Below are 19,367 nucleotides of genomic sequence, written 5' to 3'. Positions count from 1 at the left end.
TCTGTTGTGTCCACTTTGAGTCTTCAGGTACTGCTTGCCTACAATTACAGGCTTAAGTGTGTTTTATTTAATACAATAATGAACTGAATACATGGATTATTGTCATTTAACTTTAAATTATAAAAGATTTGATGAGCTTGATGTCTTCTACAGCAACACACACAAACGCACCACCACACACACAGGGTTTTTGTAAACATTATTGGAAATTATTTTGAAAATAATCAGAAGATACAACAACACCAGGATAAGAGCAGACAATAAGAAGGGACAATAAGCAAAAAAAAAAAATCATATTGTTATGAGTCCATCTATGCTCCAGTGAGCTCCTCGTTTCAATATAGATGAAGAAAGCTGGGCCCGAGGACAGCAGTGAGATATGCAGGCAGCCCACACATATCTGATGATGTACAGGCCTGCCTGCACATTCTAAAGAGAACACATTTTCGAGCTAGCCTTTTATAATTGTATTTTTTCCCTTCCAAAAGGGCCTAGAGCTAGACTCATATGCTCCATCTGAAGCGGTTGGTGTAGTAATGGGTCATAGTGATGCATTCATACTGAGACTGGCTTAATTGTATTATCAATCTCATCCAGACAGTGCTTCAGCCCCACAGCTCTGGACATGCTACTGTCAAACTCTCTGCATTAGTATTGGGAAGTGAACCATGAAGAAGCGAAATCTTAACTTTCATCTGTTTCTCAGGCTAAAACAGTAAGTTAGCTAGTTGAATGATGTTTTTATCAGAATATGGCCACTGCCCTTCCTGGGTTCCCTTACTGTCACGTTCCCTCTGTCTAACCGTCACTATGTCACTCTTGCCTTCTCTGTATTTATCTTTCCCATATGGTGTGTAGTGAGTAAATGCAAGTCTGTTCCAATTTCATGCTATCTTTTAACAAGTTAATTATGTTGAGCCCTACAAAGACTGAAGGCAGACAGAGGGGGTGGCAGCAATGGCAAAGGGATAACTGCCCAGGTCATCTCTTTGTTGTTCTGTCTTGTTTTGTGTCTCAAAGCACTCTCCCTCTCCTCTTTTCTCTCTTCTTTCTTTTCTTATTGTAGCCTCCTCCTTCTTTTCCTCTTCGTTAGTAATAGCTCTAGTGGTGGAGGAGGGTTTTGAGATAAAAAAGCACTGGGAACTGAGGAGTTCTTTGGAAGCCTAAGGCAAGGAGAAGGTCAATAGGCCTGCTAAGAAGGGCTGTTATCATCTTGGTAACATGTTATCGGAGAGCCTGCAGTAGTGTTTATTTACAGTTATTGCTCCCTCTGGGTACACACTTCAACGCCTGGGGCTGATTGCTCTGTAATGAGTTAAGGAACACAGGGAGCCGATGCAAGAAAAGAAGGGAAACGAGAGGCAAGAAATCACTTGCCAAAAACCAATAGGTCAGCAAAAAATCAAGTATGAACAGAGAACCATGGTCATTGAAAATGCAGGCCAAAAAAAGTGTGCCTGCCTCCAAAAACAGAGTTTTCTTCCAGTAAATGGCAGTAAATGGATCTTGACCTTAAGTTGATTGCATCACTCTAAGAAAGGACCGCTCACTGACTTGAAATAGTCAGTTTCTATCTGTAATGTCCTTCGCCAGGGCTGGGGTTTTCCTGTTTTACTTGCCAGATCATGTCACTGTTATGTGTGCTAATCATATAGGTCCATATTTAACAGGTTGAAAGGCAAAGTGGGGAGAGTCAACCCAGGGGTTGGCCATTTCAGGAAAGAGGATGTCTCCGGTGGTGTGTGAGTGGGTTTTTCTACACTTCTACACTACACTGAAAGTCAAATGAAATCTCTCATTATGGGCCAGCATTTCAGTCTAAGAATTAGACTAAGTGCAGCTACTGTCAAAAAGGACAGAAAATGAAAGACTGAAGAAGCAGGAAAGGCAGTGGTGAATACCATTCAAAAGGCTTGGATGAAGACCAAGGAATTTTTCAGGCACTGTATTTAACTATCAAGCAATTACAAGAAATTAATGAATATATCTAAATTAGTCAGATATTGAAAAATAAATATATAAGAAAATCATCTAAATACATTTTTTCTAGACTATACCATAAAAGCAAATCCATCCAGTGACAACCTAATCCCTTTTCATAGCATCGGATATGGGAGATTACAAGACATAATTAGGTAATTTCATTTAGACATAATTCATGAGAAGAGAAGAGCGCAGGGAGCTTTTTTGGGATGAAGTTTCTCCATCACAGCAGGAGGCTCTGGATGATGCCAACTTCATGATTCAGATATGATAACTGGAGTGAGCTGATGTAGAAAGGGAGGACTCAGAAACATATTTGCTTCTCAGCACTCAAGGGTGATTACAGTCAAAACGAGCAGAATTGGACAGAAGCCTTGAGAACTGAAGCACTTGGAAATCGTCTAGTAACATGCTGATTGGGTCGCAGTTATTAAAATCAGATTCAAGTAATGATTAACGCTATTTCAGTTCGTTTTTTTGTATACTTACCATCATAATGTATAAAAAAGAGAACAATTCAAACAATTACAACAGACCCAATAACTTCAGAAGTGTCTCCAAGTACTGCTTAATTTCAAACATGTAAATGTGTTCTTCTCTTATAATCCTCTCCTATACCCTTAAGCTGATTTTTATATAGCTAATGACATCCAACGCAATTTAAAGAGATTTAAAAATACACTAGTACAGACAGATGCCTCTTAAAAGTACACTCAATTATTTTTATGTGAACAATGGGTCAAATTTCTATACTTAAAGTTACAGGAGCCACTTATCACGAGGCTGCAGTTCCCCGTACCTTTATAAGTGTGTGTGTTAGTGTCTTACAGATCACTGTTTTGGTTTTACAGCCTGCAGCTTTATTGCAACTTTATTATTAGTGAGTGACTGGTGAATTGGAAGGATTTAGCATGCCAAAAATATTTTCCTTCACAGTATGGTAAAGATCACAGTATTTGATTTGCATTCACAACATGAGAAGACCCCCTCAGATGTTTGGACAATGACACTTTGATGTTTTGGACTATGCATATTGAAGCTTCAACATTAGCCTTTTGAAGGCATCATGTTGGTGTTTGGAGCAAAAGTAAGCCTAATCTGAACAAGACTGCTTAACTTATCAGCTAATGCTGGTTAGCTTAGAATGCTCCATCCATAAACTACACTGCAAATTAATGCAAGAGTAACATCCCATAAATATATACCAGAAGTTCATCTTCTGTGTGTTTATACACCAAGCATTTGCATTAGTCATTAAGTATTATTAATCCCTGGCTCTCTTCCACATTGTGTCTTTTGCCATGTTTCCCTCTCCTCACGCCCAACTGGTCGTGCGAGTTGTGTGAGCCTCTTTTGCCAGATATGTCTTCCTCTTAAAAGGGAGTTTTTCCTTTCCACTGTCACCAATTCATTGCTCATAAAGTGTCAGCTGATTGTTAGGGTTTCCCCTCTATTATTATTATTATTATTATTATTATTATTATTATTATTATTATTATTGTCATTATTGTTAAGCACCTTGAGGTAACTACTGTTGTAATTTGGTGCTATATACAAAAAATTATTGAATTAAAACCAAAACACAATTTTTGGAGGGTCTGTGCCAAACAGCAAGCCATAACAATAGTACAATAACTCTACTCAAAAATTCGACTGTATTAAAAGGCACCTACAGAGAGATTGCCAGATTACTGACTCCAATTAGCAGAGGAGCTTCTTGAAGACAGCAATTGGCTACAGATGGCTGCGCCGCGATACCTATAAATCAAAGTGGCAACAACCCTACATCCCTCGACCAAGTGAGTGAGTTACAAAAGATAAATGTAGAGCAGTCAAATTCAAAGTTCTGATCCAAGCAAATGTATAAATGCTTGCCAATGATACTGTCATCATAATCTTTATTCAGAACCACCACAAGTGAGGGATCGACACTAGCTGTTTTATAATGAGCAAAAACATCATATTTTTTAGAGATTCCAGTGCGTTCACTAATAAGAGGTATTTGAAACGTCCATGGGGAAAACAATCCTGATAAGAGCATTTGGCCAAACAGCACTGGCCACAAGGAGTGAATTTTCTATACTGTTTACTTTGAGCAGCAGACCTATGAGATAGCAGCCTGGATTTAAACCAAAATGTATTCTTTCAGAATGCTGCTCCTGTGAGTATTTCATCCTTCACTGTATAACTACATTCTGAACATGAATTTGTGTTATCAAACAAACCCTGGCACATCAATGAAGCTCATCTCAGAGAGAGGTTTTCTAAATAAATCAGCAGAATAAATACAGGCAGCTTGAAAAACATGAAGTGGTAAAGCATTACAAATCCTTGCCATTTTCCCAAACTGTACCGTCTTGCCTTGGATGAAAAATGAGATGCCTGCTCTGAAACTGTGTTTATGGCGTTAGGAATTGCTTGGAAATGAATTACTGGATGAATCACCGGGGCCTTGTGCGCGAGAACCACTTGTGCAATGCAGAAATCTGGTTGCAGTAATGTTTACTTACGACACACTTGTATCACGACGCTAGAGGCAGGCCCTGAGCCAATGAATAGTGATGTTCCAAATATGTTTATAACACAAAATAGCCTAGAGCTGGATTTTAAAAACAACAACAAAGTGAAACCTGTTTGGGTCACATCACTTCCTTCAATGCAGATGAAGTAACAACGATGCAATTTTTAATGTTAAAAAGAAAAAACTTTATATAATATCAAACGTCTGAATATTCTTCCCTTCAGACTTTTCAAATCTCACAGCCACACCGTGAATACAGTTGATAATCAAATCCTTTTGTGACTCAAACTTTTACAAATATCCTACTGCTGCTAGCATTTGGTGACATTTTGAATAGATGTGCAAGGGGTGGGCTCTCCTATGTGTTGCTCAAATCAGAGCCATCAACAATTAACCACAAAATGCTGAGGTTGTTTGTAGTACTTCCTGAGCAGCAAAACTGAGCCAATGTGTTCACTTAGTGATTAGACGTGGCCATATGCAACAGGCCCAAATGTCAGACGGGATTATCACTTTGCAATTCACTCAGTGCTACTGATACCACTTTGCATTGCAAAAACTCTGTCAAGCCTCAATGAAGCCATGTGTTCAAGGCAGATTTTTAGATTATTAGCATTTGTTCTGCTTAGAAAAAATAAAATACAGCAGAACACTGGCATGTTATCACCTTTAAATTAATATGCAAGGAGTTGTTGTTTCCATATATAAAAGACAGCCAGTCACAGCTGCATTATAGTGGAGTCATCTGTGTGTGTGTCCATCTGTTTAAATCTACTGTTGCCTCTACTCAAACTAGAACCTTACTTTTTCTGCTGTTAGGTGCTTACAGTGGGATTTTGGCACTGTTTCTGATTAAAATAGCTGCCTGCTAATTCTAAAAACAACAGAGAGCCATGAGAATAACCTGAAGGAGCCAAATACAGATGACAAAGGGAAAACAACGAGATAAAGCTGGGAGGTACTACAGAGAATGATCATACAGGTTATATATGGGGTTATCTTTACAAGTGAGTCATTCAGACTGAAATATAAAGACTGGCTACTTTATTAGATACACTGGGCTAGTACCGGGTTCGACCTTTGCTTTTATAACTGTCTAAGTTCTTTGTGGCATAGACTCAACATGGTTCTGGCCTGATAGCATCACACAAGTTGCTGCAGATTTTTCAGCTGCACACCCATGATGCAAATCTCTTGTTGCGCTCCAGTACATCCCAAAGGTGCTCTACTGGATGAAGATCCAGTGGGTGTGAAGGCCATTTAAATATTGTGAACTCATTGCCATGTACATGAAATCGGTTTGGGATGACTTGAGCTTTGTGACACAGCACATTATCCTGCAGGGGCAGCCATCAAAAGAATGGATGGATATACTGTGGTCATTCAAACAATGCTCAGTTATTACTAAGGGGCCTAAAATATGCAAAAAGAGTGTTCGCCACACTATTACACACCAGCAGCTGGTATCACTGATATAAGGGAGGACAGATCCATGTTCATGTAGTGTATGCCACATTCTGGACTCTACTATCCAAATTTGGCAGCAGAAATCGATACTCATCAGATTGAGCAATGTTTTTCCAACCTTCTACCGTTCATTTGTGGTGCACCTCTATGAACTGCAGCCCCACTTTCCTGTTCTTAGCTGGCAGGAGTGGCACCTCTTGTAGCCTTCTGCTGTTGTAGCCTATCTGCTTCAAGCTTTGGCATGTTGCGCATACAGAGATGCTCTTCTTCATCTCTTGGTCGTAACGAGTGGTTATTTGAGTTACCTTTGCCTTCCCATCAGCCTGAAGCAGTCTGGCCATTCTCATCTGACCTCTGGCAACAACAAGGCATTTTCACAAAGAGAACTGCTTTTCAGTGGATATTTTCTCTTTTTCTGACAATTCTCTGTAAACCCTAGAAATGGTTGTGTGGGAAAATCCCAGTCGTTTCTGAAATACAAAGAAATACATTCAAAGTCATTTTACATTCTTCCTCATTCTGATGATGAAGAAATTGGTTTAAACTCCAGCAGGTCATCTTGACCATGTCTACATGTCTAAATATATCAGCTTGCTGCAACATGACTGTCTGATTAGTCATTTGAATTAACAAGCAGCTGAACAGGTGTACCAAATGAAGAAAGTGTATTATTTGATACATCCTGGACACTTAACACAGGGTCAAGCCAATGTAAACCAACCCCAATTCATATTGCATGAAGTTTTTCAAAAAGAGAAATAAAAGGTATTATATATACCTGAAGAAAATCTCAGAATATGACAATAAAACAAGAAGTAACAATAAAGAGTAATTTCTTAGGGATACAAATGGCCAATAAATAGCATAAATCAAAAGCAATGGTCTTGCCAACAGTCCCAAGACAACTCAAATTTATCTCCATACTCTGCGCCTGACTTAAAAGACAGAGAGAGGAGAGAGAACTGCTAAAAGGGAAAACTGGAGAGGCCATTTAGTGATTTGAGCAGTGAAGCTTCTCCGCTGCCAAGGACATGTAAGAGAGACAGAGAGACTGGGAGTGCCTCTCAATACATCAGATGTCAGGAGTGCTCCCTCCTACTCAGACAAATAGATCTTCTTTTGGAAAGCCCATAAGAGAGAGCATTCTAAGGTCGGCGAGCTATAGAAAAGTAAAAAAAATCTAGCCATTAAAAGGCCATATGACAGCACAATGCACATGTGTGGGGAGTTAAGTGTCAAACAAATTCTGAATTATGCTCATGCTGATTACAAGTAAAAAGGCATTAACAAAAATGATATATTTTTGTTCCCCCCTGGGCTGCTTCTCCCTCCGGATTGTTTCATCAGAGAGGCAGAAGAGGTGAAGGAGAGAGCTGCATACTGCAGCAAACTCAGGCCTCTCCAAACCACTCGTTCTGAGCATCTGGCTTGATTGTAAAAACGTTTCCCTCTTCTTTAATCAATGGAAACTCAACTATCCTGATTCATGGGGCACTCTGGAGTATATAAATATCTTCTGACAAGCTTGACTGCATTCCCCCCTTGACTGGCTACAGACCCCCAGCCACCCCACCCCCAAGTGTTCATATTTTTCTTTCCTTCTGTAGTACCTTATTTCTCATGCTTTTTCCGACCATCTCTTTTTGATCTCTGTCTTCTGAATTTTGCTTTAGTCGTGACTCTAATCAATCATTTTTCAGAGAGTCGCTGCAACTGCGACATGACAGTTTCTGGGAGAAGATAAGGCCAGACAAATTAAACACACTGCTGAGTGCTGGAAGAAAAGAAAAATACACTTGAAGCAAAATGAGATAAGCAAACCTACATTAGCAGTGACTAAAGGGACTGTTTTTTACACGTTATCCTTACTACCGATCTCCTTACAGACATTTATTTATTTACTATTGTTTTCTAATTTAAAACAAATAAGAGAAAGTCTTTGTTTATCAATTATTAATAATGGGTTATTTATAGTCTAGAGTAAATCCATAAAGAGGTTGTAGATATACCATCAAAGCAGTAATGTCAGGGTTGGAAACCTTAATTTATACTGTAATGATCATCTGGGCAGTGGCAAATATTTACTGCTGATGACTAACAGCTAATGAATGTGTAAAAATATAACAAAATATAATTTCAGCTCAGACTAGACTTTTTTGTGTCAGTGTATCAATCCAACCCGCTCTGCATTAGAAAATAAGGGAAAATGACTTACTATCCATCACTGCATCAGAGCCAAATTAACCTAATGTATGCCCAGAACAATAGCAACACCCTAAATATTAATTTGGCGTGAGCTCTCCTGGAAAATATAAATACCACATTTTGTATTGCTCAGAGTAATAGACTTCAAAGCTGTTGAAGATTATTGCTATTGCTATTACTTACTCATCACCTCTGCTCAATGTTTCATGGTAAACATTAATGCTTACCATGTTGACCTTGAAACTGATATGGAGTCAAAACTAATTCTAACGACTACTAATATTGTTTTACACCTAAGTAGAATTAACAAGATAATTATTATTAAGAATCTGTGTCGGTAATTAACGATCCGCACACTGCACCACTCTAAATTATATTGCTAATCGGTTATTATGAAACAGTGTGTTTCAGATCATTTTACAGAGTAACGTGAAAGTAACGCATAGTACAACGTAAGTATGCGAGTAGTATAACAAATGTCTTGTAATGTACTGTATTACTTTTAAGAAAAGTGTTCTGTGTAATATATGTAACAACTTTTTTACTTTACTTTTTTTGAGTAATGACCCAACACTGATCACACCAAAGAGGGGAAATACCTCCAATGTGCACAAACATTTGACGACGCAGCATGTAATTAATTTGCAAGAATGGAGCCGATGAGAATCGATAAGGAATCAGAATCACAAATTCTTATCAATTCCCATCCCTACCTGCACTTTATCAGACGTTGAAACACAAGGCAGGACCATCTTAAATCCCCTGTGAACAGTCACATGACCACAACCAACAGTCATAACATCCAATCAGGAACCAGATCTTTTATAGGACAAAAAATTTGCGACAGAAACATAAAAATATGTCTCCACAAAAAAATAAAATAAAATAAACGAAAAACAAAACATAATATCCTCAATCCATAACATGCTGAAGTTCAAAACAAGTAATATCTAACATTTTAAATTAATGCAGTTGATCAGACAAATAAAAAAATTGCTATATCGTCTTATATAGTGTCTGTCAAGTAAAACATTATTATTAAGAAATATATACACAAAATACAATATCAAAGCTCTTTATAAGATACTACACTGCCGTCCGGTATTCCCGTCATCAAGTCTAAAGGGGCGCTTGCATTATTAGATGCAGTAAATACAATATGCCCCTCAACTGAAAGCACATGAATCCATAAGAAATACACTGAATAACTGAACATATAATATAACACTGAAATACAAGGAGTCATAAAAAAGGACAAAGTCCATTTCTTCGTTAAGACTTTTTGGGGCTAAAGTCTCTAGAGTGAAAATCCAATAAAGTTCACGCTGTAAAAGTTAAGTATTAATGCCCGCTTCTCTTTTTGCAAGCTGTACATGCTCAATGCCAATATAACTAAGACAAGACACATTGTGATTCATACGCTTAAAGTGGTGGGAAACCGGACTTTTCTGATCACGATTTCCAATAACACATCTATGTTCTGAAATAATATTTTTCAGAGGTCTGGATGTTTTACCGATATATGCCAACCCACAAGGACATTTAAGCCTTTTTATCACATTACTGGTTTTACATTAAATTATCCCTTTAATTGGAAAAGTCTTGCTCGTATCCAGATGATATAAAATCTTTGTTTTACGAGTAAAATGACATTGCTGACCATCATTGCATTTATGGTTCCCGAGGTAAAAATGCGCCAGTATCTGTTAATAATGGTGGCCATATCTTTAGTCAAAAGTGAATTTTGAATAGCACATTGAATTGCTTTCTTTTAATTCAAGTATTAGGATATAATACGTATATCCGAACTATTACAAGCAGAATTCAGTATTTTAATTGGGTTTTAATGATCAGAAGCTTGTTTTAAACACTCATATTTCTAACATCTTTTTAAAAATCTTTGTTCTAAATCTAAATCTCCTATTGTCTCCTAATCTCCTATAGTCTTCAAAAGTCACTATTAGAGCTAAATAAGCAACATATGCAGTAGACCTGAGGCACAGGAACACTTCTTTTTAAAAAAATGCTGGATGATATGAACGTCCACGTAGTAATGAATATCTATCTGTAGCTTTTCTGTAAAAAGTGGTGCACAAGAGTTTGATAAGATATTCAATATTTATCTAACTGGAAGTTAATACACAGTCATGTGAAAAAGAGTTGTTGTTTTTTTTCCAGGACTCTATGCAGTCGTGTAAAAAACTAAGGACACGCTTACTGCTTTCACATGAATTAAGAGGGTAAGTAGCACCCAGGCGCAACTAATCAAATGCACTTTAACGGATCATCAGAAAGTGTGATCACCTCTGTAAAAGTAGAAGTTTTGGACATTTTTGTTTTGTCTGGTGCATTCAGGTGTGTCTTAACACAACAACACAATCTCCCTAAGAGAACACATCCCATCAAAGTCAGCCCAAGGTCAGATCATGCAATGCTCAGGGAAACTGCAATAAAAAAACTCAAGAGCTACATCTCAGACCCTACAGGCATCAGTTAGCATGTTAAGGTTCATGACAGCACAATAAGAAGAAGACTGAAGAAGTATGTCTTGTATGGAAGGACTGCCAAAAGAAAACTGTTCTCTCTAACAAAGAAAAACAACAAATACAAAAACACAGAGTTGCATCTGAACAAACCACAAGGATTCTGGAACAATTTCCTCTGGACAGATGAGACAAAAATGGAGACGTTTGGTCATAATGCACAACCACACATATAGGCACAAACACCTCATACCAGCTATTAGCACTGTCGTGCCACCAGAGAAATTTGTTCAACAGCTAAAGCCCGGCCACCAACAGGTCATCCAACAAGACCTACGTAGACCGGGTAGGCCAGGTCCTTCGAAGGATACAGCACCTGAATTTGGACACAGCCAAAGATTCCAAGCACTTCAGCAGATCTACAACCATGGCTGAAAAAGAAAAGAATCCAGGTGGTGATTCAGTGGTGATGTCACAGTTCAGACCTCAGTCCAGTTTAAATGCTTTAGTGGGACATTGACTGCAAACTTAAAAAAACTGAACACTGTAGCAAAGGGTGGGCCGAAATCCCTTCGCAACGAGGTGAGACACCGATAAAGTCATAGAGAAAATTATTACCATGAATCAGTGTGTAATTTTTTACTTTCATAGTCTAACAAGCTGTTACATGATTTATAAATCAGGTTAATTACTCAGGCTCAGGAAACACTATGACTTCAAACAGTATCTGACAGCCTTGACCATTTTGGTTGTAGTACGATATGGACATAGCATTTCGACAATATCTGTTCTCCAGTCTGCAATATAAGTTGGATTGTATTGAGTGAATTGACTGTAAAGTCTATGAGTTGTCTTTATCAATAGACCCCATTAAACACTTGTCACCGCTGGGGAATTTCTTTGACCATGCAAGTCATTGTCAGCAGAGAGCGGTCTGTCTAATCAATGAGTGCTTAATTATATCTGGTGCATGGTCCAGAGGTGCAGTAAAACAATAAGCCTGAGCTGTCAGTGTCGTTCTTTGTACAGACAGATGGCACTTTAGTCAGCGACATTGTGAGGATGCATTCACAAAACAATTTTTGGGCTAAAAATGTCAACAGTTGGAGCGTGTGACAAGACAAGATAAGAATGTCATTTGGATTTCACTCTAAAAACAATTAGACTTCTTTTATCACTTTCACGAATCTCTGCCATTTGACACAATACACAACAATAGGCCAGAGCTTAAATGTTTACAGATTAGCAAAATCTTCTATTTCCTACTGTACTACATAAAAAAGGATCTCAGTAAGTAAAACTCTGTGTTTACATGGGTGTTAATAACACTGGGCAAATTATACAATCCAAAACGTTCAACAAAACCAGTGAGAATGAAAATAGCCACAGTGTTCAAGTTGTACTGTACCAAACACTGAGAGAACTGTCATGCTCATTTTTTAGGCATAGTACAGTAAAAGGCATTTAATGGTTTATAATGACTCTGTGTCAAAGGGCCTGTTGACTGAAACACACTGTATGTAAATCTGTAGGCCATCACTGACTTGATCAGCACAGCACAGACAACAAAGTGAATTAAGCCTCATCTAAATGTAAATTAGGTTTTATACCTTTGGCAAACAGCTTACATAACCAGTGTCTGTTTTAATAAACCAATTAGATTTTATTCTATGCTATATGAAGACGAGAAAATAAAAGCTGTGCTTTATGGAAATGTACATGGGATGCAGATAGCATGAGGAGTCAGGCAAAGATCCTTCCTATAGGTATGCATCATTTTCACATGAAAACATCTGCTTGAAATACTGACTATTCAATCTAGTCTGAGAGAAGTAAAACAGACACAGACTGTCATAAAAGGCCCATTCAATTGCCTTGAGAAATGAACATGTGTGGCAGGAGCTTACATATTTGTCTCCAATTTCCTCTCCCTCACTCGTATCACAAATATCAGACTGAATATATGAAACCAGAAGCTCATTTTACATTCTTCACTTATGCAACCTGTCTTATAAAGTGTGAGCAGAGGTACAACATTTACTGTAAACACAATATGGCAGGTATTCTCAGGTTAGGTGAACCTACACTTTTGCTGCTGTTCAACATCTTTAATACAATTAAAGAATGAAGGAACAAATTTTGCTCTTTCACAGTTTAACTGCATGTACTTTCTCTACCACAACATTAAAGTTTTTATCCAACTAATGCAAGTTTCCACTTAATAAAAATACATTAAAAAACAAAGTAACTTAGGGTAACTCTGGGTAATTAGTGTTAGTATTATTTATCTGATAAGAGAGGGGCAAAGAGAACTCTTCCTCTGATAAATTTATAGAAATTTACATTTGTATTTCTTACCTCATGTTTAATTTTGTCCTCAGGAAACTCAGAACAAGTTAAACAAACAAAAATAAATTAAGAAAATGCCAAAATTTCTGCTTTTTACTTTGTTAAATTTTAATTAAGAATTTAGAATTAAGAAGTAATATTATCTTTAGTAAAGAGAGTGGTACTTTGTTTGCAGCACATTTATTTTTACTATGGTAAATGATGACAACAAACATGAATAGTAAGAAGTGCTATTGTAGACAAATACATAGATTTGAGATGGAGTATAACTTGTAGTAAAATATGCACATGTAAAGAATTCTGTAAAAAACAAAATTACAAACTATGAAGTGGAACTTTAAAGCAATGCTGTTAAAACCAGTAGTGTTTAAATGAAACAGCAACAGGGCATTAATTTGAGAATATCTGGCAAATATCAATTTATTCCATATTCTAACTTTAGTAATGCATTTACTGGAAAGAGATTAATATCAATTCCATAAATCATTCAGGAGATAAATCCGGAGCCACAGACATGTATATGTTAGCTGATCCCTGTGAGGGAGCTCAGCACCCATTAATCAATGTCTGAGCTCCTCTGGCCATGTCATCTGGGGGAAAAAAGGCAAATTTATAAAAAGGGCAATTGCCACACTGATATTGCAGCAAAATCCTCCTAATATAACACTCTGCGACTATACATTTGTACTTTCCTTCACATATGAGTCTGATAAGGTTTATCTATCCCACTATATGTCTATAAAAGATTGCCTTTCCTCTTGTGAATAAGATTAACCCAACTTAATTGTTAGTAATCCACTGACCTCCAGGTTGTTGAAAAAGTGCATCAGAGAATCAACGCTGGAGAACAACACTGACACTGACACCAAAGTCAGACAACAGAAAGTAAACAGGGAGAAGTTAAAGCTCATCTGAGTCTGCAGAAACCAAAATGGGCTTATCTGTGGAAATATGAAATCTGAGCACCATCTGAACCTAATCTCCACACAGCGATTCAGTCCCAAAGAGAGCCTGCTGGTTCCCTGATTTATTCTGCCTACTTGGTGCTTGAGTGTTTGCCTGCTTGTGGGTCTAACCAGCCGACCTTGTCGGTGCTGAAAACATGCAGTTCTTCATTTTCGTTTTAATGCCACTCCACTAGCAGAAAGCAAGGCCATTAACAAAGGACTCTGGAGCATATTTAACTTCATCTTACTTTATGCGTACAGCAACCTCAATTCAATTATATAATTGATTTTTTTCAATCAAACTATGAAAATTAATTGTGGAAAATAATCAACACTACAAGTGGCTATCTTTCTTCTGACCTGCACAAAATACCTAGCTGGATTTCCTCCACAACAAATGCGACACTGCTGAGGGGAAGCAAACAGACTGCTAACCACATACAATACCACATAGCTGTACCGTGTGTGAGTCAATGTCAGAACAACTACTTGGCGTGCTCCTAAGTCCAGCTTCAGACTTCAGATACACTGCTGTTGACACAAGAAGACAATGAAAATGATTTAAACTTCCCTAATTCGGGAGCATAAATGAACCAATATCAGTTAAGCAACTAAAGGTAAACAGAGTTAAATTTTACATTTGTCTATTATGTTTTTATGATTTGTTGGGTTTTTGTTATACCAACTTTTTTACCTTCTTTTTATATTTGCAATTCACAGTAAATGATAACAGCAGGTACATTAGCGTACGTTAGCTAACTAAGCAGTTGTAACTTGTGTCTAAAAAACAAGAATCTTAAAAAATGCACAATTTAATGGCGTTTTGGCCCAACATGAGTCAATTAGGACCCAAAATAATCAACAATATTCCTGCGGTAATCATAGCAGAGAGTTCGCTAACTACCTCAGCTACAGAGAAAATAATATACTGATAAAAGCTTCCTGCAGCTTCCTGGTGGTTTGTTACTTTCCATTTCATGCTAGGGAAAAGATCATTGTTGTTCCACGCTTTTCACAGCAGAGCTCGAACAGGTTGTCAAATCCCTATTAAATACAACTTAACCTAATTAATTTGTTTAGTTTTGTGATGTGTTGGAATGTAAATCTTTTAAGAGAGATCTTTAAGTTGAAATGCCTTTATAAGTATGTCTGTCCAGGTATCGGTTTGCCCTCTTGTGGATGTAACGCAATATATAAATGGTTCGGTCCTGTGTGGGCAGAGGTTTGAACGAATAATCAAATTTGAACCAGAGCCAATGAGGTATTCTGCAAAATGTGCATTGTAAAAAATTTGCATTTTATCGTGTATATAGAGAATGAGTAAATGTTTGAACAACAGCACTATATGTTTTACAAGCCTACATACTATGTGCATATATATCCACATTTAAGCATGAGCTATACACGTCATCTAGAATGTAACAGCACAACGGCCTCTATTTTAAAATTCCTGGGCTAACTTCTATTTTTCCCTAGTAAATATTTTAAAATCCCAGAAACTTTTATATAAAAGTGTAAGAATGAGGACTTGTCCCTATTAATGGTGCCGATGGTGTCCAGAGATCTGTTTTTACATTCTGTGCTCTCTGGTCATGCCTCTGTCAGCAATGACCAGAGTGTTCAAATATGTGGGTTCAGTTTAGAAAATGAAATAAAAATGTAGCTAAATGCAATATAATGTGCATACATAGTAGTTGTGTATAAAAAGGGAAACACCAGCAACTTCTGAAAAAAAAATTAAAAGTGGAGCATCTTTTGTGTCTAAAGCTCTGTGGTGTGTTTGACTGCTTAAACAAAGAGACTGCTGTGCTGAATATGCTGCTTTAATGCAGCCTCAGTAAAAACTAAAAATGTGACTGTCTCCCATAAAATTAAGGTAACACTTACTACTGTTAACAAAATGAGTCTGTAGTTATTATTGCATCTTGGAACTTCTTTAAGTCTTCCAAATTAGTGCTAGGGCAAGCAGAAATCACAGCTTCATCGGGAGATTGCAGTCAAACACGCAAATCAAATTGATTCTCAACTGCTAGATAAGGAAAAACAAGGCAGGGGGAAAAAACAGAGTGCAACAGGGTTGTTGCCCAGTTTACTGTGAAAAGATTTCAGGGATCAATAGTGCCAGCATCTCATCCACTTTCACAACAACAACAAAAAAAATTTCTGAACTGTGAGGACCCTGTGTATGGATAAAAAGTTTTAGAAAACAATTTCAGACAAACGAAATGGAAGATAACAGACAGGATGATGTAGAGATCGCAGGTGTAGTTTATGCTCTCGCTGACACACACATGGAGACACTAAGGGAGCAAAGCCACAGTGCAGACAATCTAGGTGATGTAACAAACACAAACTTTTTTGTTAGAACTTGCAAGCTCAATTAAAAAGGTAGCAAATACTGTGATCTGACCACAGCCACGCTCCAGCCAAGGAACATAAATAACAGATGTCATAGGTTACCACTTTGTCTATCGAGTTTTTTATTAATGTTTAAAAAATTTAGATTCAGCCATGGAAATACAAAGCCCGGGCAAATATACAAGATGCTAGCTAACAATGGACACAGGCATGTCAGATTTAAAATTGTTTTAAACTACAAATATTAAGATCACGTAACAAAAGTAATGTACAAATGTTCAAACAGCATCTAGCTAAAGCTGACCCACTGATTGATTTTGGGTAACTACAGTCAGTGTGCTAGGGCAGCAGTGACAACCAATAATATTTGGCTTCAACACAGGTCTTATGACAGTACGATCTTATCTAACAATAGATTTGTTTCAAATGTCAGCATATATACCCACCCTTCACTGGGAACCTGGGTTGCATGGAGAAGAAGGGACTGTTGTGATTTGGTCACTGTACTTGCAGGACGTGGGGAGCTGTCAGTACAGCATCTGATCTAACAATTATCAATTATCTGACTTTTTTGCTAAACAAATCTGCTTAAAAAAAGTGTCAGCCAGCATGAGAAAGTCTTGCTTTTCCATCCAAGTGTGCATCCTGTAATTATGTCTAAATGTTAAATATTGTGTTTTGCAGTTACTCACCACTTTCAAAGCATGCATCAAAAACCAGATGTCCTTTTCGTGGAGTTCCTGAGTATCCTGGTGGGCTCACTATCAGCTTGTTTACATTGCCCACCAAGGCATCCTCTCCCCCAGCTTCACGGCCTAAAGAACAAGTGCAAAATGTAGAGTTTAACTTTACTCAAAGGAGTCTCAGACCACTGTGTGTAAACCCTTAGTTCACAGCTGTATATGAAAATTTCATATAATATGATACAGTCGTTGTTATTAAAGTAAGGACAGGTATTTACTCCAATAGAAAAAATAAATGGTTCCTTTTCTTATATTATTGTCATGTTGACTTTTGTTAGAATGAAAAAGGAGACACACACACCAAGTCTATAAAAAATACAAGATATAAGGATAGGGATAACTAATTCACAAAATGTTGTTGTTAAATGTGAAGCGCCACAACATCAACAGTATAAGAAGTGTTGATTTTATATATTTTATTGGTATTAGTAATTAGTGCTAAGTGGTAATTAGGCTGTTCATTTCAACAGAAAATTTCAACACATGGTTATTTTTCCTTGAACAAGTGACGTACAACTGGACTTTTAATAAGTGAATACCGTAACTCATTTCCATTTTTTATGCAGTTGCTCGTTAATAAAATAGTAGTATATTTAGTTTAGATCTTTAAAATTAAAACAAGTAATAAAGCTGCGTTTTGTACAAATATGCAAACAACAATAATCAGGAAGGTCGCAAAGAGTTTTGGACTCCACAGTTGTGGAAAAAAGAGGTGGTAATTAATTTTAAAAAAACGTAAGTGCACTATGATAAACATGACAAAACCCCTGCCACAACAAATATTATAATTGGTTTAAATGTGCGTTTTGTTTGTTTAACAGCCCCCCCATTACAGTGGCGTGTACCATTTGTTAAAAACTGCTCATTTACGGTAGCTTTCATTTAGAAGGATAACAGACAAACACCGGTTTTAATCACCAAGAGAAAACTTCAGATACAACGGAAAGCTAATTAGCTCCACACCAGCTCACTGCAGTCTGAGAAACAAAGCTAGCTAACACAATTTAACAAACAGTCTGCTCGGCTATGCAGCGGTTAACTTTGTCATGACAGCAATTATCTAAACGCACATGCAGCTCATAATATGGTTGAATAAAGTCGACAGCAGCACAGCTAGCTCACGCTTGCTGGTGACAGGACTGTGTTTACATTTTTGCACCTGCTAGCTAGGAGGTTAACACGCTTAACGTTAGCGTCCATAAAAAGAGACGTAGCGAGCCAGTCACGCGCGCATATTATTGTGAGATAACGGGCTATCACGCGCTTCCCTCTGCTTGTATAGCAACGAACGGGTTGCCGTGTTAAAGCTCATATTTACACACCAGCGTCGACATCGCTAACAGTGTTCTCCTCCATCTTCCTCTCCATCTGCTACAAAGCAGCGGACGCTCTCTGTGAGTTACCACGGCAACGGAGCAAAAGGAAGCGGGAGAGGCGCTGCAACCTTCATCAGGGAGCCGCTGCTCAGAAGACACGCAAGAAATCGGTTCACCCGGGCAATGAGTAAGTAATAAACCCAGTGTTTGATTATGTTTGTTTAGTGGTTACAAAAATCATTAAATATTGAAAGTAAGCTGTGATTTATCAAAGCATGGTTGGTTCAGGACAAACAAAAAACTGCAACTCTGAAAAGGTCACTCACAGAATTTCAAGTTAGTAAGAAAGGAAATGAAGTTTGTGACTTTTGTTCTTGAGAAGGACTGTATACGCAAAGTGTTTTACAATATAAACTAAAATACATGGATAAAACCAAACATGCACAGGTGGGTCCAAAGCTTCTTTTTAAAGTTATCAGCAGGGTCGACCGATCTTAAATCCATTGGAACTTGGAAGCCACACCATGAAAAGCACAATCTCCAGCACCTGGATCTAGGTATAGCCAACAAGTATTAATCAGCTGACCTACTGTATGAAGTTTGGATGAAGTAGTTCACTAATCTAGGGAGGCATCTGACCATGAGGAGCTCTGAAAGTGGTCACTAATATCTTAAACTGAACTCTAAAGTTTAAGAGGAGCCAGAGGAGCGTAAGTAAGACACAACTGGTGTCACCCAGAAGGTCGAAGTCCCTGGAAAACTTCGAGAGTAAGCCTTCCTTCTTATTACACATGCATTTCATACATATACTGAATTAACATGAAGGCTAAGAGTCATTTAAAAAATGGTGGAAAGCCTTTATGGTTCAAGATTTGATATCTTGTAATTCTTCTTCTAACACACACACACACACACAAATATACATTCAAAAGAATAACTAAATAAATATTTTTAAAAACCTAGTTCTAAGTTGGATTCATGGCACTGGATAAGTT

At 37.6% G+C, this 19,367-nt stretch overlaps 1 protein-coding gene across 1 annotated transcript in view; it reads right to left on the bottom strand.

The window, feature by feature from the left end:
• Positions 1–18,461, bottom strand: part of LOC134620049 (cytosolic carboxypeptidase 6) — a 359,217-nt gene extending 340,756 nt beyond the window's left edge. Inside the window, exons 1-2 of the mRNA XM_063465948.1 lie at positions 18,379–18,461; positions 17,006–17,128 (exon numbers count right to left, since the gene is read on the bottom strand). Coding sequence (XP_063322018.1) covers positions 17,006–17,128; positions 18,379–18,424 — 169 coding nt within the window. The 5' untranslated portion in view covers positions 18,425–18,461. The remainder of the gene's footprint in view (positions 1–17,005; positions 17,129–18,378) is intronic.
• Positions 18,462–19,367: the final 906 nt, after the last annotated feature.

Source organism: Pelmatolapia mariae, linkage group LG23 (assembly GCF_036321145.2).
Source record: "Pelmatolapia mariae isolate MD_Pm_ZW linkage group LG23, Pm_UMD_F_2, whole genome shotgun sequence".
NCBI lineage: Eukaryota > Metazoa > Chordata > Actinopteri > Cichliformes > Cichlidae > Pelmatolapia > Pelmatolapia mariae.
Note: the sequence above shows the minus strand (reverse complement) of the source record. Positions and strands in the feature narration are given on the sequence as shown.